The 19,593-nt window shown below is 46.0% G+C and overlaps 2 protein-coding genes across 2 annotated transcripts; both read right to left on the bottom strand.

Moving 5' to 3' along the window:
* Positions 1-5,825: 5,825 nt before the first annotated feature.
* Positions 5,826-9,273, bottom strand: LOC139000375 (zinc finger protein 420-like). Its single transcript, XM_070402602.1, has one exon. The coding sequence runs from the start codon at positions 9,118-9,120 to the stop codon at positions 7,417-7,419; it is 1,704 nt and encodes a 567-aa protein (XP_070258703.1). The 5' UTR covers positions 9,121-9,273; the 3' UTR covers positions 5,826-7,416.
* LOC139000379 (zinc finger protein 211-like) lies at positions 9,194-18,735 on the bottom strand. Its single transcript, XM_070402605.1, has 3 exons — positions 16,668-18,735; positions 15,669-15,795; positions 9,194-9,324 (listed from the first exon to the last, which is right to left on the bottom strand). Exons 1-3 carry the CDS (start codon positions 16,698-16,700, stop codon positions 9,194-9,196), a joined length of 291 nt encoding a protein of 96 aa, XP_070258706.1. The 5' UTR covers positions 16,701-18,735.
* Between the last annotated feature and the right edge of the window lie 858 nt (positions 18,736-19,593).

Here is a 19,593-nt window from a genome sequence, read left to right as displayed (position 1 = left end):
CCCTCCTCAACCTCCTCCAGGGCACCTGGTTACTGTGGACACCAGGCCCTAATGCCAGTGCAGCCTGCTCTCTCATCACAGTCCCATTATTCATTGTGATGGCCCTCAGGAGAGCAGCTGGGTTGGGTGGGAAGAATTGGGGGAGGGGAGGGTAGAGGGCAATGCCATTTAAGGTCTGGGCGATGCCTGCAGGGCCCCAGCCTTCCTGCCAAGCAACACCACTGCAGTCTCCTAGATCCTGCCTCCAAGACAAAGCCAAGCCTGGGTTTGTGCTTCACCTTTAAGTCCCCATAGCAGCTCCCGGGACCATCAGCTCACACTTCCTCCAGATGTGCACACCACTGGGTAATGTTTATCCCCTTCCCATGTTCAGACCCCAGGTTCACTCCCTCAGCTCTGCCCCCTTCCTGCTCCAATGCCACTGGATCTCGCTGGACTCACCCATTAACTTCGCATATGGCGTGTAGAGAGCTTGTCTTCCAGCCGGATCCAGGCTCACCCCAGGCCCCTGATGGACCCATAGCCGGGAAAGCCCCGAATGAGTCGGTGCCGTCCTCCCTGCAGCCTCTGATCTTTCTGACAATACTCACAGCCACATCCTCAGGGACCTTCAGATGCAAGTCACCCCCGTCCTCTCTGCCCTGCACTTGCTGTGTCCTCAGAAGCCGCAACACTCCTCTCTCCCCTCCGCCTCCTCACGGTCCTCCACGCGGGACTGAGCTGCAGGACGGGACAGGCGCCCTCCCCAGGCTGTGGTGTCTGTGTGAGGAGGCGGTGAGGGCCTGGGGGACTGAACTCACCTCAGCCCGTCTCCTCAGCACCGGCGCCGCCATTGCCCTCTGTGGGCTGAGCCGGGCGGGAGTAGAAGCCGCTGCAGGAATGGCGGTCCCTGTCCCGGCCCTGGAGTGGGTCCGGGCGGTGACTCCGAGCGTCAATCCGGAGTGTGAGCTGTGACACCACTGGCGGCTCCCACCATTGGCTGTAAGGCGGGAGCACCACTCTTTGCCCTTCTCCACTGGACTGAGTCCAAGAACTCCCGACCGCCTGAGAGGAAAACCTGAAAACACAAAACCCGCCAGGAGGACTACCGGTCCCGCCCTACAGAAGCGGCCAAACGGAAATGCCTTCTGTGAGCCCCCATTGGCTCAGCTTGATGGCATCCCACGCTCGGCCTTGTGGGTATTGTAGTTTTTTTCGCTTCAAGGGCAAGGTGCCATATTTCTCAGTGGACTCCAGGACTTGATTTAGGTTCATGGAACCCAATTACACACCAACTACACTAGGGGTCCTCAAGAGCCTTCAGTGGAGGTGATGTCGGGGGCAAGTTTGTTTCTCTGCCACTTGCACGGCTGATTTTGCATATATTTCTTCAGAACTTGCTCTTTCTGAATGGGAGGCAACGTTTTTTATTCAAGACATTTGGCATGTGTCTCCTTCAGGCCATATGTAGCTGAGGGAGGTGGCTCAATTGTCTAACTGGATCTACCTCTTATCTACACAACTTCAGCTCAGCCCAAGGCCCCTCCATTCAGTGTCCCTTAGTGACAGGCACTGCTGGAAAGCAGAAGCCACCATTTCTTCCCTGCCCTGAATTGACTAGCAATACTTGGCCTTTTCCTCTCTTGGAAAGTAAAATAAACTTCCTCTCTGCATTGCTTTTAGTTGTGAATTCTTTCACAGGCTGTATCACAGCCCAAAACTTAACAGTATTCCTTTAATTTATCGAGTTAAGGGAGTGATTGTGAAAGAAGATGAGGGAAATGACATTGTAGAGGCAAAATAATTTTCCCTTCTTTTCTAGGTTCTTTGGTTAGTCTACAAATTAAATGGATAGGGAAGGCGGTGGGCTGTGCCTCGCCTGCGGGGCTCGATCCAGGGTCCTGGCCTGCAGAGGCCGCCCCTCTGCTGTGAGGCCCCCCAAGGGCGCGACCACGGAGTTGTGGTCCCCGGGCCAGCCCGGGGCAGCAGGCCTGGAAACACACTATGAGGCCTCTTCTCTCTAGGGATGGTGAAGTTGGAAAAAGGCTCCTGTAACTCCCCTCCAGGATGAACTTCCTGCCAGCAGACATGGAGAATGCTCTCACAGGGAGCCAGAGCTCTCGCGCTTCTCTGCGCGATGTCCATTCCATCAACCCTGCACAGCTCATGGCCAGGATTGAGTCCTATGAAGGAAGGGAAAAGAAAGGCATATCTGATGTCAGGAGGACTTTCTGTTTGTTTGTCACTTTGACCTCTTATTTGTAACATTACTGTGGATAATAGAGTTAAATGTGTTTTTCCCCCCCATAACCGTATAAGAATTGTTTCCAGAGACAAAACCATTTTCTTATTTTTTTTTTTACATCATTTCTGTCTCCGTCAGTGAATTTTGTTTTTTTCCCCCAAATGAGGCAATATTGATCTCCAGCTGAATGGGACATTTCTTTTTCTTTACTGTGTAAACCAAACCTTGTTCATTTAAAATTCGTTTTGTCTGGGATTTCGGAATTTGAATTCACGGTGTTTTGTATTATAGTGAAAATTGGCACACTACTGCCTGGGGTCAAAGTCAGCTGGACTGCTTTTGTTAATAAAGTTTTATTGGAACATAAAAAGAAATTAAATGGATAGCCTTAGCTGATTTGGCTTAGTGGACAGAGTGTCGGCCTGTGGACTGAAGGGTTCCTGGTTCAATTCTGGTCGGGGGCGAATGCCCGGGTTTCAAGCTTGATCCCCATTGTGGGGCACACAGGAGGCAGTCCAGCAATGATTCTCTCTCATCATTGATGTTTTCGTGTCTCTCTCTCTGGGATCAATAGAAATATAGTTTTTTAAAAATTAAATAACACAGATTAACAGGGGAAAACAATAAAAAACTTGTTAACATGTACACCTACTGTATACATCAAGCATGTCAAAGTGGGGCCCCCAGGCTGCAGGGGACCAACAACAAATATTCATTAATGATCACTTATTTATATCAGCCATTTGTATTCAACCTATCGAGATAAACCTACATTTCTATGAAAATTTAAGTTTTTTTGTGTGTGTGTCACACAGAAACTTAACCTTTGTTTATATGGCCTGTGTTAGCCTTTGAACTGGACATGCTTAGTATATGGAAATGACTCAAAAAAGAGTAACAGGCTGAAATGGCAAACACCATCATCTGAAAAGCCAACTTAACCTACAATCAAAAAATGTTATGTGTGGAGACTCAGTTCGGGCAGATTGTCAGGAAAAGCACAGTAAGGACCTCCGTTGTGGCCCAGTGTGCTGTGGACTGCGGTGAGGGCTTGTACTCAAAAGGACCCTGTTCTAACCCAATGACCCAGGGTGCAGACACAGGAGGCTGGGAAGGAGGACTGGGGTCCAGAACATGATCCGGGCTGCAGGGAAAGCACGGTGAGAGCCATTGTCTCATTCAGCCCGTAGGGATATAGAGGACAGAATCACATGGGCAGTGGGTCCTATGCAGGAATAAGAGGTGAGCACCTGTCCACTGAGACCAGGATCTGGTAGGACTCCAGCATCACTTCCGAATATTAGGTCCCAAAATTCCTATCAAAGCATATGCTCTCCTGAAGGGTGAGTGTCAGTGTCACATATGAAGGGTCAAACTGAAGCATGAAATTCACCCAAGTAAATAGAATGGCAGCATGACACCCAACATGTGGGCACAAGTGCAGAGACCCAGCCCTAATTACCGAGGTCTCCTGAGGGTCATATTTTGTGCTGGGATCAAAGTGGAGGCAGACAAACAAGCAGCTCACTCTGAAAGAAGTTTCCCTGGAGGAACCACTGCAGCTGAGAAATGATGGCGTTCCCCTCAACAAGGGGAGGCCAAGGGTAAGTGCTCTGAGATGTAAAGGGAATGGGAGGAATCGCATAACTGCAGCCATGGAAACAGGAGCTGCAGCTGAGCCACCCTGGTCCTCAGACTGTACCTGCTCCAGTGAGGGCTGCACATCTGAGGTACGGACTGTGTCTCATGCTGGAGAAAATAATAGATAAAATCCAGTCCCTTGAACCTGACACTCGTCTGTGGTGTAAACTCGGGGAGCTGACTTCATTTCTCTGACAATGAACTTTTTCAGCAATTTGATATGGGCCGCACCACAATGAGACCTGAGTGCCCACAGCACCTGCCTCCCTGCAGCAGAGTCAGCGGCTTCTTATAGGTCCCATTTCTCACTAAAATGAACCCGAAGACAAAGGTGCTTGCGGGCATCCGGGGAGTGAGCAGTGCCTGCCTGGGAAGGTCTCTGCAGGGAGTGGCTGGAGTTGCTGGGGCCAAGTAGACACCTTTCCACTGGACCTTCTCCAATAGCCCTGGCATGGGGACATGCCTCATACTTGTTTTTCACAGGAGGAAACTGACTTAAACCTGGCAGAATGGGTTATGTCATTGTAAGTCCCAGTGATAATAGAAAATCTGAAATTCAAATCTAGGATGCCTGGATCCAGGGCATAGGGAGTCTGATCACTGCCCCCCATTTCCCGCTGAATTGGCGTCAGGACTCTAAAACACCTGCCCAAGAGTCAAGATGGCGGTGGTATAGGCAGACGTGTCCCAGGTCTTGTCCCGGGGCAAAGGAGTGAGCAGCTGAAACTAGTAACACCCACCCCAAATTGGCAAAGTATACTCAGCTGGTGAGACAGTTTGCAGCTGGGAAGGGCAGAGTTCCCCCTGAAAGGTAAAAACCAGGGATCTGGGCAGGAAAGTCTGCCAGACCTCTGAACTCAGAGGGTCAGAGGGAGACGGCCTGGCACACAGCCATGTCTCTCGGGACAAGCACAGCCCCTGACTGTGGAAAGCAGATCCGCGGGACTATTGGTGCTGGGGTATTTGAGATCTGGGTTCCGTAATTACGGAGGACTGAGCCTAAAAGGGGCAGCCTGAAGCGCTGACCAGACCATGCAGTGCCGGTAAGAGAGGAGCTTACAGAGACTCAGCCTTTCCCGTTTCTGCGGCCGGCGTTTGTGTTCACTGAACCCTGTTCATAGGACAATTCGGATACAGACACTCACCCGTGCTGAAGAGCGGGAGGAGGTGTGGACGAGTGGAATCTAGGGAGAGGCTGGGAGAGAAGGGGGGACAGGAGAGGTGGCAGCAAATTGACTGCTGAGTCACCCCTGAGCCCGGGACTTGGGCAGCCATTTTTTCTCCTGAGGCTATAATTCCTCCCTCCAGGCCCCAGGCACAAAGAGAAACTCTTGTGCTTCTGCAGCCCAACCCAAAAAAAGGCAGACTTCCATTCCTCTCATACATAAGGGACACACTCAGGAAGCAGAATCAGAGAGCACTTTGTAAGCTTGAGAAATGTTTAAACTTCTCTCCCTTCATTTGGATTCTTATCAAGGTGGTACTTCAAGGCCAGCTTCCTATAAGCCTTTTTCAGTTCTTCCTGGGTGGCACTGGGTTTGACCCCCAAAACATCATAGTAAGTGGTTGCTTTCATCATATTTGACAGCCGGTGAGCAGGCCGAGGCAGGTGTGGAGGAGCTGGAGAGAGGGTGTTACTGCGCGCAGCTGAGGCAGCAGCTGCTCCTCCACCTAACACCACGTGTACTGGAAAGTTTCCTCAATAAAATATATTATTTTTAAAAAAGAATATCTATCAGAAAAAAAGTTGAGTTACTAATATAACTTGAATAAATCCACAAGTATATGACAAATTAATTAAAGCAAAAAATACTTAAAAAATAAAGTTCTCTATGAAAATGGAATGTAAATCCACGGAAACTAGGAAAGCTTTGAAGAAAAGGGACAGGTTAAAATAGGTCATGAAGCAATTACACAGTAAAACATATAGTCAGCATTATGACTATAATGATAGTTTCAGTTTAATGCACATGTCAAGATTTATGAAACACTATACTTAACACATGTAACTTACTCATTACAGCTGTTAAAAATGGTTCAAGATAAAGCAAATGTATGTTCATCTACTTTAGAAGAACAGGTTTCACAACTCTATATTCATTCCACATTCATATGCCCTCTGGGTGAGAGTTTCATGTCAGTACAAAAAATTTAACAAACAATGAAGAACTTTCACCGAAAGCCACAAAAGAAACATCCTTGGACTAACGACAGCATTTGTCTCCATCTTTGTTTTGCTGCCTGAGCGCCAATGCCTCTGATGGGAACATCTGAGAAGCTACAAGAGCCACAAAACATCTCGATTATAATCAATGACAATGAATGCTCCACAGAAGATAAACATGCCTGGGGTCCCATGGATATGTGTGCACAGAACTGCTGTAGTCTTTTCCTGAAAACAATTCCTGGATGCCCAGTTAGGTGAGGACCATTCCATCTAAGGGGCTGCAGTCTCGTCCAACAATTATTAGGTCAGTGTTTCTTCAGTGAAAGGGTTTCCCTCACTTCTATGGTCCTCAAACCAGTAAACATCACCAGTGAAATTGTAGGCATTAGGGCACATGGCCCTCTGCAAGACCTGGGCAAGACATACCCTTCACATGTATTGGCATTCCTTGCAAACAAGAAAAAAATTCATGCTCCCAGACATACTAGAGGTTGTCACAGCTACCTCCTCTTTGGAGTGATCTCTGTGTCTCAAAGCATCCAGACATCACATGAGGATTAGAGTCCAGAGTGTTTCCTAGGAAAATATGGGCAGCAGTGTAAATTTGCCAAAAACTGCTGAGCTAATTTCTGCACCATACTGTTGCCCCAAGGGCAAAAAGGTTTGAGACCCCATAAAAGTTGTTCACCTCATCATGCTTGGAGAGCCCCGGTCTCCTTAAAGCTAACCCACACAGTAAATAGAACAGCCAAGATTAAAGAAGTCTTAGGAAAAAGCCTTCATTATTGTACAAACCAAAGAGACATGAGACAGGCAGTTCTTGCACTGATGACTCAGGCACTCAATAAATTCATCACTGGCATTCAGGGAAAGCATTCCCTCTGCAACATTATGTTTACTGGGGCCAACAGTAATGAGTCCTAGGTGGCAACGCATGACAGGGAAAAAAGAAAGAACTATGGGCTCAGGTATTCCTCATTTTCGTCAACAAAAAAAAACAGACTTTGCTTCCCTGGGCACGAGGATGGTGATTGACACCATCTGTAGGGACCTTATCGGTGGTTCACGTGAAATACCTTCAATAGAAATATGCAGTGACATAGATCTGGCAGGACATCTCTGCATGTTAAAAAGTGCAACATAATTACATAGTGTTCCAACATAAAAACAAAGACAAAAACAAAAACACTTATGGGAACTTTACATAATGTAGGTGATTAAATATATCAGATAAAATTCAGAAAAATGAGGACTCACAAATTTTCTTGTACTAATGTTAAGTCCTAACTAAGAAACTACATTTCCTACACATCTAAGAAATTTCTCACATTTGGACTCATATGTGCAGAGCGAATTTAGAAATTTGGCAGAGAGATACCTCATATTAATTGCACTCATGTTTTTCTCCAGTGTGAACTCTCTGATGATATTGAAGACCACTGCTCCTTGTAAAAGATTTTCCACATTCACTGCATTTATAAGGCTTTTCTCCTGTATGAAGTCTCTGATGATAATGAAGGGCAGTGCTCTGGGTAAAAGATTTCCCACATTCACTACACTGATAAGGCTTTTCCCCAGTGTGAACACTCCGATGATATTGGAGACCATTGCAACTTGTAAAAGATTTTCCACATTCACTGCATTTATAAGGTTTTTCTCCCGTATGAACTCTCTGATGACGATGAAGGACGGTGTTAGTGGTAAAAGATTTTTGACATTCACTGCATTGATAAGGCTTTTCTCCAGTGTGAACTCTCTGATGATATTGGAGACCTTTTCTACTTTTAAATGATTTTCCACATTCACTGCATTTATAAGGCTTTTCTCCAGTATGAACTCTCTGATGATGATGAAGGTCGGTCTTAGCGAAAAAAGATTTCCCACATTCACTGCATTTATAAGGCTTTTCTCCAGTGTGAACACTCTGATGATATTGGAGAGAACTGCTACGTGTAAAAGATTTTCCACATTCACTGCATTTATGAGGCTTTTCCCCCGTATGAAGTCTGTGATGATAATAAAGAGTGGAGCTATGGGTAAAAGATTTCCCACATTCTCTGCATTTATAAGGCTTTTCTCCTGTATGAAGTCTGTGATGATAATGAAGTTCAGTGCTCTGAATAAAAGACTTCCCACATTCACTGCATTTGTAAGGCTTTTCTCCCGAATGAATTCTCTGATGTTGACAAAGGATGGTCTTAGAGGTAAAAGATTTTCCACATTCATTGCATTGATAAGGCTTTTCTCCAGTGTGTACTCTCTCATGATATTGGAGACCATTGCTCGTTTTAAAAGATTTCCCACATCCAGTGCATTTATAAGGCTTTTCTCCTGTATGAACTCTCTGATGAAAACGAAGGTGAGTGCTCCGGGTAAAAGATTTCCCACATTCACTGCACTGAAAAGGCTTTTCTCCTGTATGAACTACCTGATGATCATGAAGGCTAGTGCTCTGCGTAAAAGTTTTTCCATATTCACTGCATTTATAAAGCTTTTCTCCCGAATGAAGTCTCAGATGTCGACGAAGGTGGGTCTTAGCGGTAAAAGCTTTCCCACATTCACTGCATTGATAGGTCTTTTCTCCAGTGTGAACTCTCTGAGGATATTGGAGAGCATGGCTACTTGTAAAAGATTTCCCACATTCACAGCATTTATAATGCTTTTCTCCAGTGTGACCTCTCTGTTGAAAATGAAAACCAGAAAATTTGGTAAAATATTTACCACATTCAGAGCACACACAACAACCACTTCCAAGATGGACACCTTTTCGCTGAATAAACGTGTGGGAGCAACTAATGTCTTTCTTACATTCTTTTCTGCTGAAATAATTTTTTCTCCTTTGAAACGCCACTCCACGCATCAAAATAGCATTTGAACTGTCCCTGGTCTGAGTATGAGTAGCCTTTAGGTGGACATGTCCTGACCCAGTAAGGACAACCAGCCCAACATCCCTGCATGTGAAATGATTCTGGGAAACATTGAACTTCCAGCTGTTTGCAAGTGACAGCCTTTCCACACCTCTAATGAAAGTCTTCTCTTTCACATGCTTTGGTGAAATTTTGCACACAAAGAAAATCTTTTTGCACATGCCCCACAGCTCAACAGTATCTGTCTGTGTTGTGTTCCCTGCAGCTCTATCATGTGCAAAATGTTTGCCAGGACTAGCCCACAACTCTCACAGGGTGACTCTTCTGGGAAGACGGGGGTAAATTCGGATTTCTTGCCTGTGACAATCTTCCAGAACCCTTTTGTTCAGTCGGGACCTCCACATTCTCTTCTCCACAGCAGCAACCTGAACAAAAGGAAATGTAGGTGAAGTGCATGTTGACCTGATAAAAACAGAATATCTTCAACACACATGTATATCTGTCATGACTGGACATGATTCCCTACAATGATTTTCAAGACAAGTGAGTCAGACTCTCAGGAAATGGCTGTTATATATAACATGGCACAAAAGGTCACTGGATGAGGAAAATCTCACCAAGGGAGGACGGAAGCATAGGCTGGGACAAAAAGAAGAGAGGCAGGGTCTGCTCGTTATTACTCCACAGATGGCTTCCTTTAGGACCGTTCATGCTGGCGATATGAGTCTGTGTAGAATAATTCCAATGTGTTCAAAACCATAAATGATCAATCATATTAGAGCACGTGATGTTCAGCGCCAATATAATAAATAATACATGTGCACTCTAAGGCCTGAAGGCATGGAACAATATTGGAGTGCAATAAAGCGAGATGTGTGAAAGAGGTAGAGGTGCAAAGTTTAGAGAGGTTAAGGTTATCCATGGGCTGGGAATCCAAGTAGAATGATCAGTATTAAAACTGAAAAGTGTCAACATCAAGCAAGAAGAAGTAGAATTGGGTGAGGAGTGGGCAATGGTAAGAAAACACTGTTGAACAAAATGGGTTCCTAGTTATGAATGTAACAAAGCCCAGGTGTGAAAACTGCCCCAACAGCCCTTCGCCAAGGCAAGACTGCCTCTGGGTCTAGCCCAGAGGTCCTCAAACCACGGCCCGCAGGCCACATGCAAATACTAATATTGTATTTGTTCCCGTTTTGTTTTCTTACTTCAAAATAAGATATAGATATGTGCAGTGTGCATAGGAATATGTTCATAGTTTTTTTTAAAACTATAGCCTGGCCCTTCAACAGTCTGAGGGACAGTGAACTGGCCCCTGTTTAAAAAGTTTGAGGACCCCTGGTCTAGCCTGTCATTGATAAAGTCATGTTTCTCCTGTGATGCACAAAGGATTCTGCCTCTTAAATCCCAGTTGAGCCACTACATGGGATAAATGATGCAAATCTTAAAAGAAAAACTAAAAATATGGATGGTCAGTACTGTGGTAGAACAACAAAGCACAAAGGAGATCACAGACAAAAGACCTATGTGAGTGACATCAGCAAGATGGCAGAATGAGAGACAGAGAATCTTTCCCCATCGCAGAGTAAGTAGACAGCTATCCATGAAAAAAAATCCCACAGGAAATGGGAATAACAGTACCATGAAGACAAACAATAATACTGAATACCAAATAAGGACAACTGCATAGAAAGGAAGACAGGAAACTGGGTGAGGAAGGGCATTTGAGAATACCTAAGGTCTAACACAAGGGTTAATAATAATTAACTAACGAACTAAGTAAATAAATAAATAGAGCAAGGGTCAGCCCTAGCTAGTTTACTCAGTGGATAGAGTGTAAGCCTGGGGACTGAAAGGTCCTAGGTTCCATTCCAGTCAAGGTCACAGGCCGAGTTTTTTGTGGGTTCAGTTTCAGTAAGGGGGCATGCAGGAGGCAGCTGACCAGTGATACTCTCTCATCATTAATGTTTCTCTCTGTCTGTCTCTCTTTCTCTGTCTCCCTTCCTCTGAGAAATCAATAAAAATGTATTAAAACAAAAGTGTTAGTCCTAGCTGGTTTAGCTCAGTGGATAGAGCATCAGCTTTTAGACTGAAGGGTCCCAGGTTCCATTCCGGGCAAGGGCACATGACCGGGTTGTAGGCTTCGTCCCCGCTGGGGGGCGTGGAGGAGGCAGCCAATCAATGATTCTCTCTCATCATTGATGTTTCTATCTCTCACTCTCTCTCCCTTCTGAAATCAATAAAAATATATTTAAATAAATAAATAAAAATAATGGGTTAGCGTTACCACTATCAGCCACTGTGCTTCTATTCTCATTCATTCTAGTGGCCTGTTCTCTAAAAAACTGGAAATTTTTTATTTTAAACACCACAGAATGTCATGGTCAGGGTGGCTTAGTTGGTTGGAGCATACTCCAGTGTATCAAAGGGTAGAGGGTTCCATTCTCGGTTAGAGCACATATCAGAATGAGGGTTTCATATCCGGTTTACATGTGTGCAGAAGGCAGCCAGCCGATTGATTTTTCTCCCCCATCTCTCTCTCTCTCTCTTTCTCCATTTCTCTTCCTCTCTATGTAAAAGGAATCTAATTATATAAACAGCTAGGGGCCCTGGCGGCCTAAATGACCGAACTGACAACCGAGGCAGCTGATTGATGTTTCTCTCTCATGGATGTTTCTAACTCTCTATCCCTCTCCCTTCCCCTCTGTAAAAATTCAATAAAAATATATTTAAAAAAAAAAAAAGAAGAGGAAGAAGAAGAAAAAGATAAAAATTATAAAAAACAAATACATATCTATCAACAAGTGAATCTAAAAATCAAGTGAATAAAAAATCTGATGAACAGAGTAAGCTGGTGAATAGAATCAGGGGCATAGAAAGGGAGTGGACTGACAATTCTCAGGGGAAAAGGGGTGTGAGGGGTGTGGGAAGAGACTGGACAAAAATCGTACACCTATGGATGAGGACAGTGGGGGTGGGGGGTAAGGGCAGAGGATGGGGTGGGAACCAGGTGGAGGGGAGCTATGGGGGTAAAAAAGAGGAACAACTGTAATAATCTGAACAATAAAGATATATTTTTTAAAAATTAATAAAATATATTTTAAAAAAACAATACATGAAAGATAAGACATTAATACCTATCACGATGAACCACAACGCATCATAAGAGATGTTGATGTTAGCACATGACATGATCCTCCATAGAGAAATTGGTCAAGATCCCACTATGATCTTCTGAAATTAATAAACAAATTCAGAATCCTGTCCAGGTGGCTCAGTTGTTGAGTGTGTGGTCCTGATGCACAAAGGTTGTAGATTTGATCCCCCATCAGGGCACATGTAGGGGACAACCAATGAATGTAAAGGTGGGTAGAGCAGCTGATCAGTGTTTCCCTCCTTTTCTCTGTCTCCCTTCCTGTCTCTAAAATCAATAAATAAATGCTACCGGTATGTCTCACTGATTGAGCATTGACTCATGAACTAGGAGGTCACAATTCAATTCTTTGTTAGGACACCTGCACTGATTGCAAACTCAATCACCAGTGGGGGTCGTGCAGGAGGCAGCTGATCAATGACTCTCATCACTGATCTTTCTATCTCTCTCTCCCCTTCCTCTAGGAAATAAAATATATATATATATATATAGATATATATATCTATATATATCTATATATATATATATATATATATCTATATCTATATATATATATCTATATCTATCTACACTAATAAAAGAGAAACATGGTATTTGGCGTACAACCGCTACCCTTCCCATTGGCTAATCAGCGTATCCTTATGCAAATTAACTGTCAGCCAAGATGGCGGCCGGCAGCCAGGCAGCTGGAAGCTAACAGGAGGCTTGCTTGCTGTGGACTCCAACGTTCCCCGCCGGCCTCTGAGCTTCAGTTGGAAACATAGTAACATTTACAGAAGATAAACAAAACTCCAGAAACCTCCTGTCAGTCAGCCGGGATCTCAGAGCTGGAGTCGCAACATTGTTTCGAATACAGAAAACAAAGGCCAGAAACCTGCTTTCAGCCGAGCCTCAGAGAGAAAGCCGGCTCTCAGCTCCAGTGACAGCCATAGAAGGTAAATAAATGCCAGAATAAAAAAAAAAGAAAAAAAGGAGAGGTTTGGAGCTCCAGTCACCCGCCAGCCTGAAAACAGCCCTCAGCCCCTCACCCAGACTTGCCAGGCACCCCAGTGGGGACCCCACCCTGAAGCAACAAGATGGTGGCTAATTTGCATACTGAAGGCAGGCGGCAGCAGGCAAGGCTGTCTGCGGTCTGGGACCCGGATCTGTGACCCTGCCGGGCGGGATCAGCGGAGCCGCGAGGCCTCCCAGCACCGGGATCAGCGTGACAAGGGGCAATGCCCAAACGCCCTGATTGCCCTGTGGCTCTGTGTGTGACAGGGGGTGGTGCCCCAACCCCCTGATTGCCCTGCAGCTCTGTGGGTGATAGAGGGTGGCGCCCCAACCCCCTGATTGCCCTGCTCTGTGGGTGACAGGGGGCAGCGCCCCAACCCCCTGATCAGCCCTGCGGCTCTGTGGGTGATAGAGGGCAGCGCCCCAACCCCGATTGCCCTGCGGCTCTGTGTGTGACAGTGGCGGCGCCCCAACCCCCCCACGGGCCCTGCTCTATGTGAGACGGGGTAGAGCCATACCTCCCCATCGGCCCTGCCCTGAGTGTGACAGGGTGTGGCGCCTCAACTACCCCCCCCCCCCAAGGGCCCTGCTCTGTATGTGACAGGGGGGGGTGCCCCAGCTCCCCTATTGGCCCTACTCTGTGCGTGACAGGGGGGAGCTCCTCAACCCCCTGATTGGCCCTGCTCTGTGCATGACAGGGGGGAGCTCCCAAAACCCCTGATTGACCCTGCTCTGTGCATGACAAGGGGGAGCTCCCCAAACCCCTGATGGGCCCTGCTCTGTGACAGAGTACGGAGCCCCAACCCCCGATGGTCCCTGCTCTGTGACAGGGGGCAGCGCCCCAACCCCCTGATCGGCCCTGCTCTGTGCGTGGCAGGGGGTGGCGCCGCAACTTCCCTATCGACCCTGCCTTGAGTGTGACAGAGAGCGGTTCCCCAACCCCCCAATCGGCCCTACCCTGAGCGTGACTAGGGGTGGCATCACAACCTCCCCATCCACCCTGCTCTGTGCATGACAGGGGGCGGCGCCCCAACTCCCCAATCGGCCCTGCTCTGAGCCCGACCAGGGGCTGCACCTAGGGATTGGGCCTGCCCTCTGCCACCCAGGAGCAGGCCTAAGCCAGCAGGTCATTATCTCCTGAGGGGTCCCAGACTGCGAGAGGGCACAGGATGGGCTGAGGGACCCCCTCTCCCCCCCCAAGTGCACAAATTTTTGTGCACCGGGCCTCTAGTATATATAAATAAATAATTTAAAGAATAAAAAGCCCTAGGCAGTGTGGCTCACTGAGGAGCATGCTACCTTGTGCACTGGAAGACAAGGGTTCGATTCCCAGTCAAAGGCAGGTACTGGGTTGCTGGTCCGATCCACACTCTCAGTAGGGGCACATGTGGGAGAGAACCCATCGATTTCTGTCTCTCTCTCTCTGTCTCCCACGCTCTCTCTAAAAAAACCAATCAATGAAAAAAATATGCTCACTATTCAGGTGAAGATAATAGAAGAATAAAGAATTAAATTCAGAAAGGTTACAGGATGCAACATAAACATATAAATACGAGTTCAATTTCTACATACTAACAATATATTCTTTGATAGAAAAATGATGAAGGAACCTGATTGGTTTGGCTCAATGAATAGAGCGTCGGCCTGCGTACTTAATGGTCCCAGGTTTGATTCTGATCAAGGGCATGTATTTTTCTGACTCTCTGTCTCTCTCCCTTCCTCTCTGTAAAAAAATCAATAAAATATATTTAAAAAAAAAAAAGAAAAATAGCACCTTCACTGCACAACAGCAATAAACAAAACGCAATGAAAGGCAATCAAGAGGACGGGAGAAAATACTCGCAAATCATATGAAGGAATCTCTTGGAGATATTGTGGATTCAGCTCTGATTAGCACAATAAAGCTAATATTGCGATATACACAGACATTCACACAAATAGTTGGAGTTCCCTGGGAATAAAGAAGGTATGTTAATACTATACTGCAGGCTAAGAACAATGCAATGACTCTGCCTCAAAAGCAAAGTCAATACAACTTCATTAACAATATTTAATTGCTAAGTACTAGTAACAAGCACCTGAGCTTGCTAGAAACATGGTGGCACTAGACCTGATGAATGCAGGGTTTCCAAAAACATGGACTTTGGAGAAAAAAAATTATGTGTTCCTGTATGTAATAAGCAATTAATATATAAAATATACAAGGTATTTCAAAGATTCTTTAACTAAAAAAAACTTAGTTAATAAACTGGATAAGGATGTAGAGACAATTTTTCAAATAATATTTATGCATGACATATAGGAATACAGAAAATGCTTTGTTTTTTTATTTTTTCTTCAGAAAATGTTTTCTTCACTAATTAAGGTGGAATTCCTTAGATGTCTACAACACTACCAACTACAAGTCCTTCCCTGTGAATTTAGTGCAGCGGGGAGTATTGGGACTTCAGGAATAGAAGGGAGCAGTGGAAACAGATCAACCCTCCCCAGGAAAGCAACTACCCAGAAAACTGGAAAATCCAGCAGTACCACAGTCTACCTGGGGGGACAGAGCACACCCAGGGGGATGGGGCCTGGGAAACCTCAAAGCCAAGTCCAGGTCTCTGGTGAGAGTGAGGGTCTTACCCAGGGAGGATAGAAGTTCAAAGTTCTCCAGCATCACATTCAGGTACAGCTGTCTCTGACCCTCATCAAGGAGGCTCCATTCCTCCCTGGAGAAGTACAGGGCAATGTCCTCAAAGGTCACGCCAACCTGTCAGAATGGAGACAACTGAAACCAGACCTGCCTTTCTGAGAACCAGAAATGCTACTCCTTACACATCTTGCCCACCCTCAACGTCTTCCAGGACACCAGGTTAGTGTGGACACCAGGCCCTAATGCCAGTGCAGGCTGCTCTCTCATCACAGTCCCATTACTCACTGTGATTGCCCTCAGCAGAGCAGCTGGGTTGGGTGGGAAGGATTGGGGGAGGGGAGGGTAGAGAGCAATGCCATTTAAGGTCTGGGCAATGCCTGCTGGGCCCCAGCCTTCCTGCCAAGCAACACCACTGCAGTCTCCTAGATCCTGCCTCCAAGACAAAGCCAAGCATCGGTTTATGCTTCACCTTTAAGTCCCCATAGCAGATCCCGGGACCATCAGCTCACACTTCCTCCAGATGTGCACACCACTGGGTAATGTTTATCCCTTTCCCATGTTCAGACCCCAGGTTCACTCCCTCAGTTCTGCCCCTTCCTGCTCCAATGCCACTGGATCTCGCTGGACTCACCTATGAACTTGGCATATGGCATGTAGAGAGCTTGTAGTCCAGCCGGATCCAGGCCCACCCCAGGCCCCTGATGGACCCACAGCCGGGAAAGCCCCGAGTCTGTGACGTCCTCCCTGCAGCCTCTGCTCTTTCCGTCAATACTCACAGCCACATCCTCAGGGACCTTCAGATGCAAGTCACCCCCGTCCTCTCTGCCCTGCACTTGCTGTGTCCTCAGAAGCCACAACACTCCTCTCTCCCCTCCGCCTTCCTCACGGTCCTCCACGCGGGACTGAGCTGCAGGACGGGACAGGCGCCTGCACCCGGGCTGTGCTTTTCGCTGTAAGAGGCGGTGAGGGCCTGGGGGACACAAACTCACCTCAGCCCAGCTCCTCAGCACCGGCGCTGCCATTGCACTCGATAGTCAGATCGGGGCGGGAGTAGAAGCCGCTGCAGGAATGGCGGTCCCTGTCCCGGCCCTGGGCGGGTCTGGTGGCGACTCCGAGCTTCAATCCCACGTGTGCGCTGTGAGCACCACTGGAGGCTCCCACCATTGGCTGGGATGCGGGGAGCACCACTCTCCAGCCTTCTCCACGGGACTCTGCGAACAGGTACTGCCAACAACTTAAGACAAAATGGAGAAAAGACTACCGGTCCTGCACACCAGAACTTGAAAAAGGGAAACGACCTTTCTGAGCTTCCATTGGCTCAGCCTGGTGGCAATCCACGCGCGGCCTTCTGGGTAATGTAGTTCCCCGGCTCCACCGCCAGGATCCTGTATTTCCTTACCTGATTCCAGAACTGGTTTTGAGGGCAATTAGCCCACGAAAACACCAAGTATACTCAGGACCCTCCATTGCCTTCAGGGGAGGTGATTTCAAGGATAACTTTGTTTCTGGGGCACCCGCGTGGCTTCCTTTAGCTGCTGGTTTTGCATATCTTTCTACAGGACCAGCTCTCTTCTGAATGGCAGGCATTGTGTCTTCTTTCAGGCCATTAGGCATCTGTCTCCTTTAGGCTAAACGTAGCTTGCAGAGGTTGCTCAAGTGTCTAACTCATCTAACCTACCTCCACTGAACGAAGTTAATGTCTCAAAACAGATATCACTATTTAAGATCATCTGCTTCTGGGGCCATTCGAAGTGTCAGCTCTGCCTGGGCTTCAGTGTGGATAAGATGGCCAAGAGACATGTGAGAATGGTGAAAGACACTGATCATCAATAAGATGTAAATTAAAGCAACAGTTAGATACCACCTCACAACTGTCAGCATGACTACCATCAACAAAGGACAAGTGCTGGTGAAGATATGGAAAAAAGGGAACCCTAGTACACTGCTGGTAGGAATGCAGACTGGTGCAGACATTATGGAAAACATAGGGAGTTTTCTCAAAAATTAAATATGGAACTGCCATTTGACCCTGTGATCACACTTCTAAGAATATATCCTAAGAACCCTGAAACAACAATCAGAAAGAATGTATGCACCGCTATGTTCATAGCAGCACAATTTACAATACTTAAGATTTAAAAACAGCCCAAATGCCCATCAGTAGAAGAGTGGATAGAAAAGCTGTGGTACATTTATACCATGGAATGCTACGCAGCAGTAAAAAGGAAGTATCTCTTAACCGTTCACACAGCATGGAGGGACCTGGAGAGCATCGTGCTAAGTGAAACAAGTCAGTCAGAGAAAGAAAAGCATCTCTTGATCTCACTCATAGATGGAAACTAATTAACAAAATTAACTGAAGAATGGAGTGGATCCAGAGACATGGAAGCATGGGAGAGAGTGCAGAATCTCAGATGGAAGTCGAGGGAGGGTAAAAAAAAAAAGAGAGAGAGAGAGAGAATAAACACCCTTGGGTGAAGATTAAAGAAACACACACACACACACATACCAAACAAAGCCACTTGAGCATTTTCTTCAGTTCTCTGGCAGCAACAAGAAAGCTCTAGCTTGCTGTGTTCTGGGTTGGCTCTAAATTTGTGTTTGTAAATCTGTCTTCAGTCAATGCTGACACCCCTCCATGTAACTTTCACCTGCTTCACATGTGTCAATTGCTTTTGGTGTTGTTGTAAGGAATGTCCAAACGTGAGGGGAGTTTTTCTAAGTTTCCTTGACCCAAGTTGGCAATATTTGCCAGGAAGCAAAATAACAACACATTGAGCAATGGTAAGAGGAATGGCAAATTTGCACCTTTTTCATACATGAGACTCAAAGAAGACATATTGGGGTTACATGAAATTCACTGGTAAAAAATTAGAGTGGGGATGACTGAGGAGGGAAATTTCTGGGATTGAATAAAAAGTTAAAAAAAAATAGACACAATCCTCTTTTTAAAATATTCTCCAAACTGTAACTGGTTTGGTTCAGTGGATAGAGCATCGGCCTGCTGACTGAAAGGTCCCAGGTTCAATCCCAGTCAAGGGCATGGACCTTGGTTGCGGGCACATCCCCAGTAGGAGGTGTGTAGGAGACAGCTGATCAATGTTTCTAACTCTCTATCCCTCTCCCTTTCTCTATGTAAAAAAATCAATACAATATACTTTTCTTATTTTTCTTTTTTCTTTTAAATATATTTTATTGATATTTTACAGAGCAGAAGGGAGAGGGATAGAGAGTTAGAAACATCGATGAGAGAGAAACATCGATCAGCTGCTTCTTGCATATCCCCTACTGGGGATGTGCCGGAAACCAAGGTACATGCCCTTGACAAGATCAAACCTGGGACCCTTGAATCCGGAGGCTTACGCTCTATCCACTGAGTCAAACCGGTTAGGGCTAATATACTTTTCTTAAAAAAAATGTTCTCCAATCCTTAAGAGTTAATATTTAACATAACAACAATAATAATTCTAGCTCTGAGGTCTTCTGTGTTTGGAGATTGTGCCTTTAGGAGTCTGTAAAAAAAATTTTCCTGAAAATCCAAAGGTATGTTCTCCTAGATGCAAAAAGGCAATAGACAGGCTTAATAAGGTAAAGATTGACCTTTGCAAAGAAACAAAAAAAGGAGGCTAGGACATAACTATCCCAGTGACTTGCTTTTACTTAGAAAGTTTTAATTTCAAACGATCGTAGGAGGTTACTTTCGTCCTCGGAGTTTGTAGGATTCACCATGCAATGCCTGGCTACCTGAGCTCAGATCTAGTATTTCCTTATATTATTCCAATACAAAAAAAATGTTTATTTTTTAAAGTAAAAATGCACAAAATGAGTGATATGCCACATCCATCTTTGTTGTTCCACTGTCCTATTGTTACAGACAATTGCCAAAACTGAAAGCACATTAAGCAGAACATATGG

This window comes from Myotis yumanensis, unplaced genomic scaffold (genome assembly GCF_028538775.1).
Source record: "Myotis yumanensis isolate MYYU_CA2020_CCGP unplaced genomic scaffold, mMyoYum1.0.hap1 SCAF_23, whole genome shotgun sequence".
NCBI classification, from domain to species: domain Eukaryota; kingdom Metazoa; phylum Chordata; class Mammalia; order Chiroptera; family Vespertilionidae; genus Myotis; species Myotis yumanensis.
This window is presented reverse-complemented; position numbering and strand designations above follow the sequence as displayed.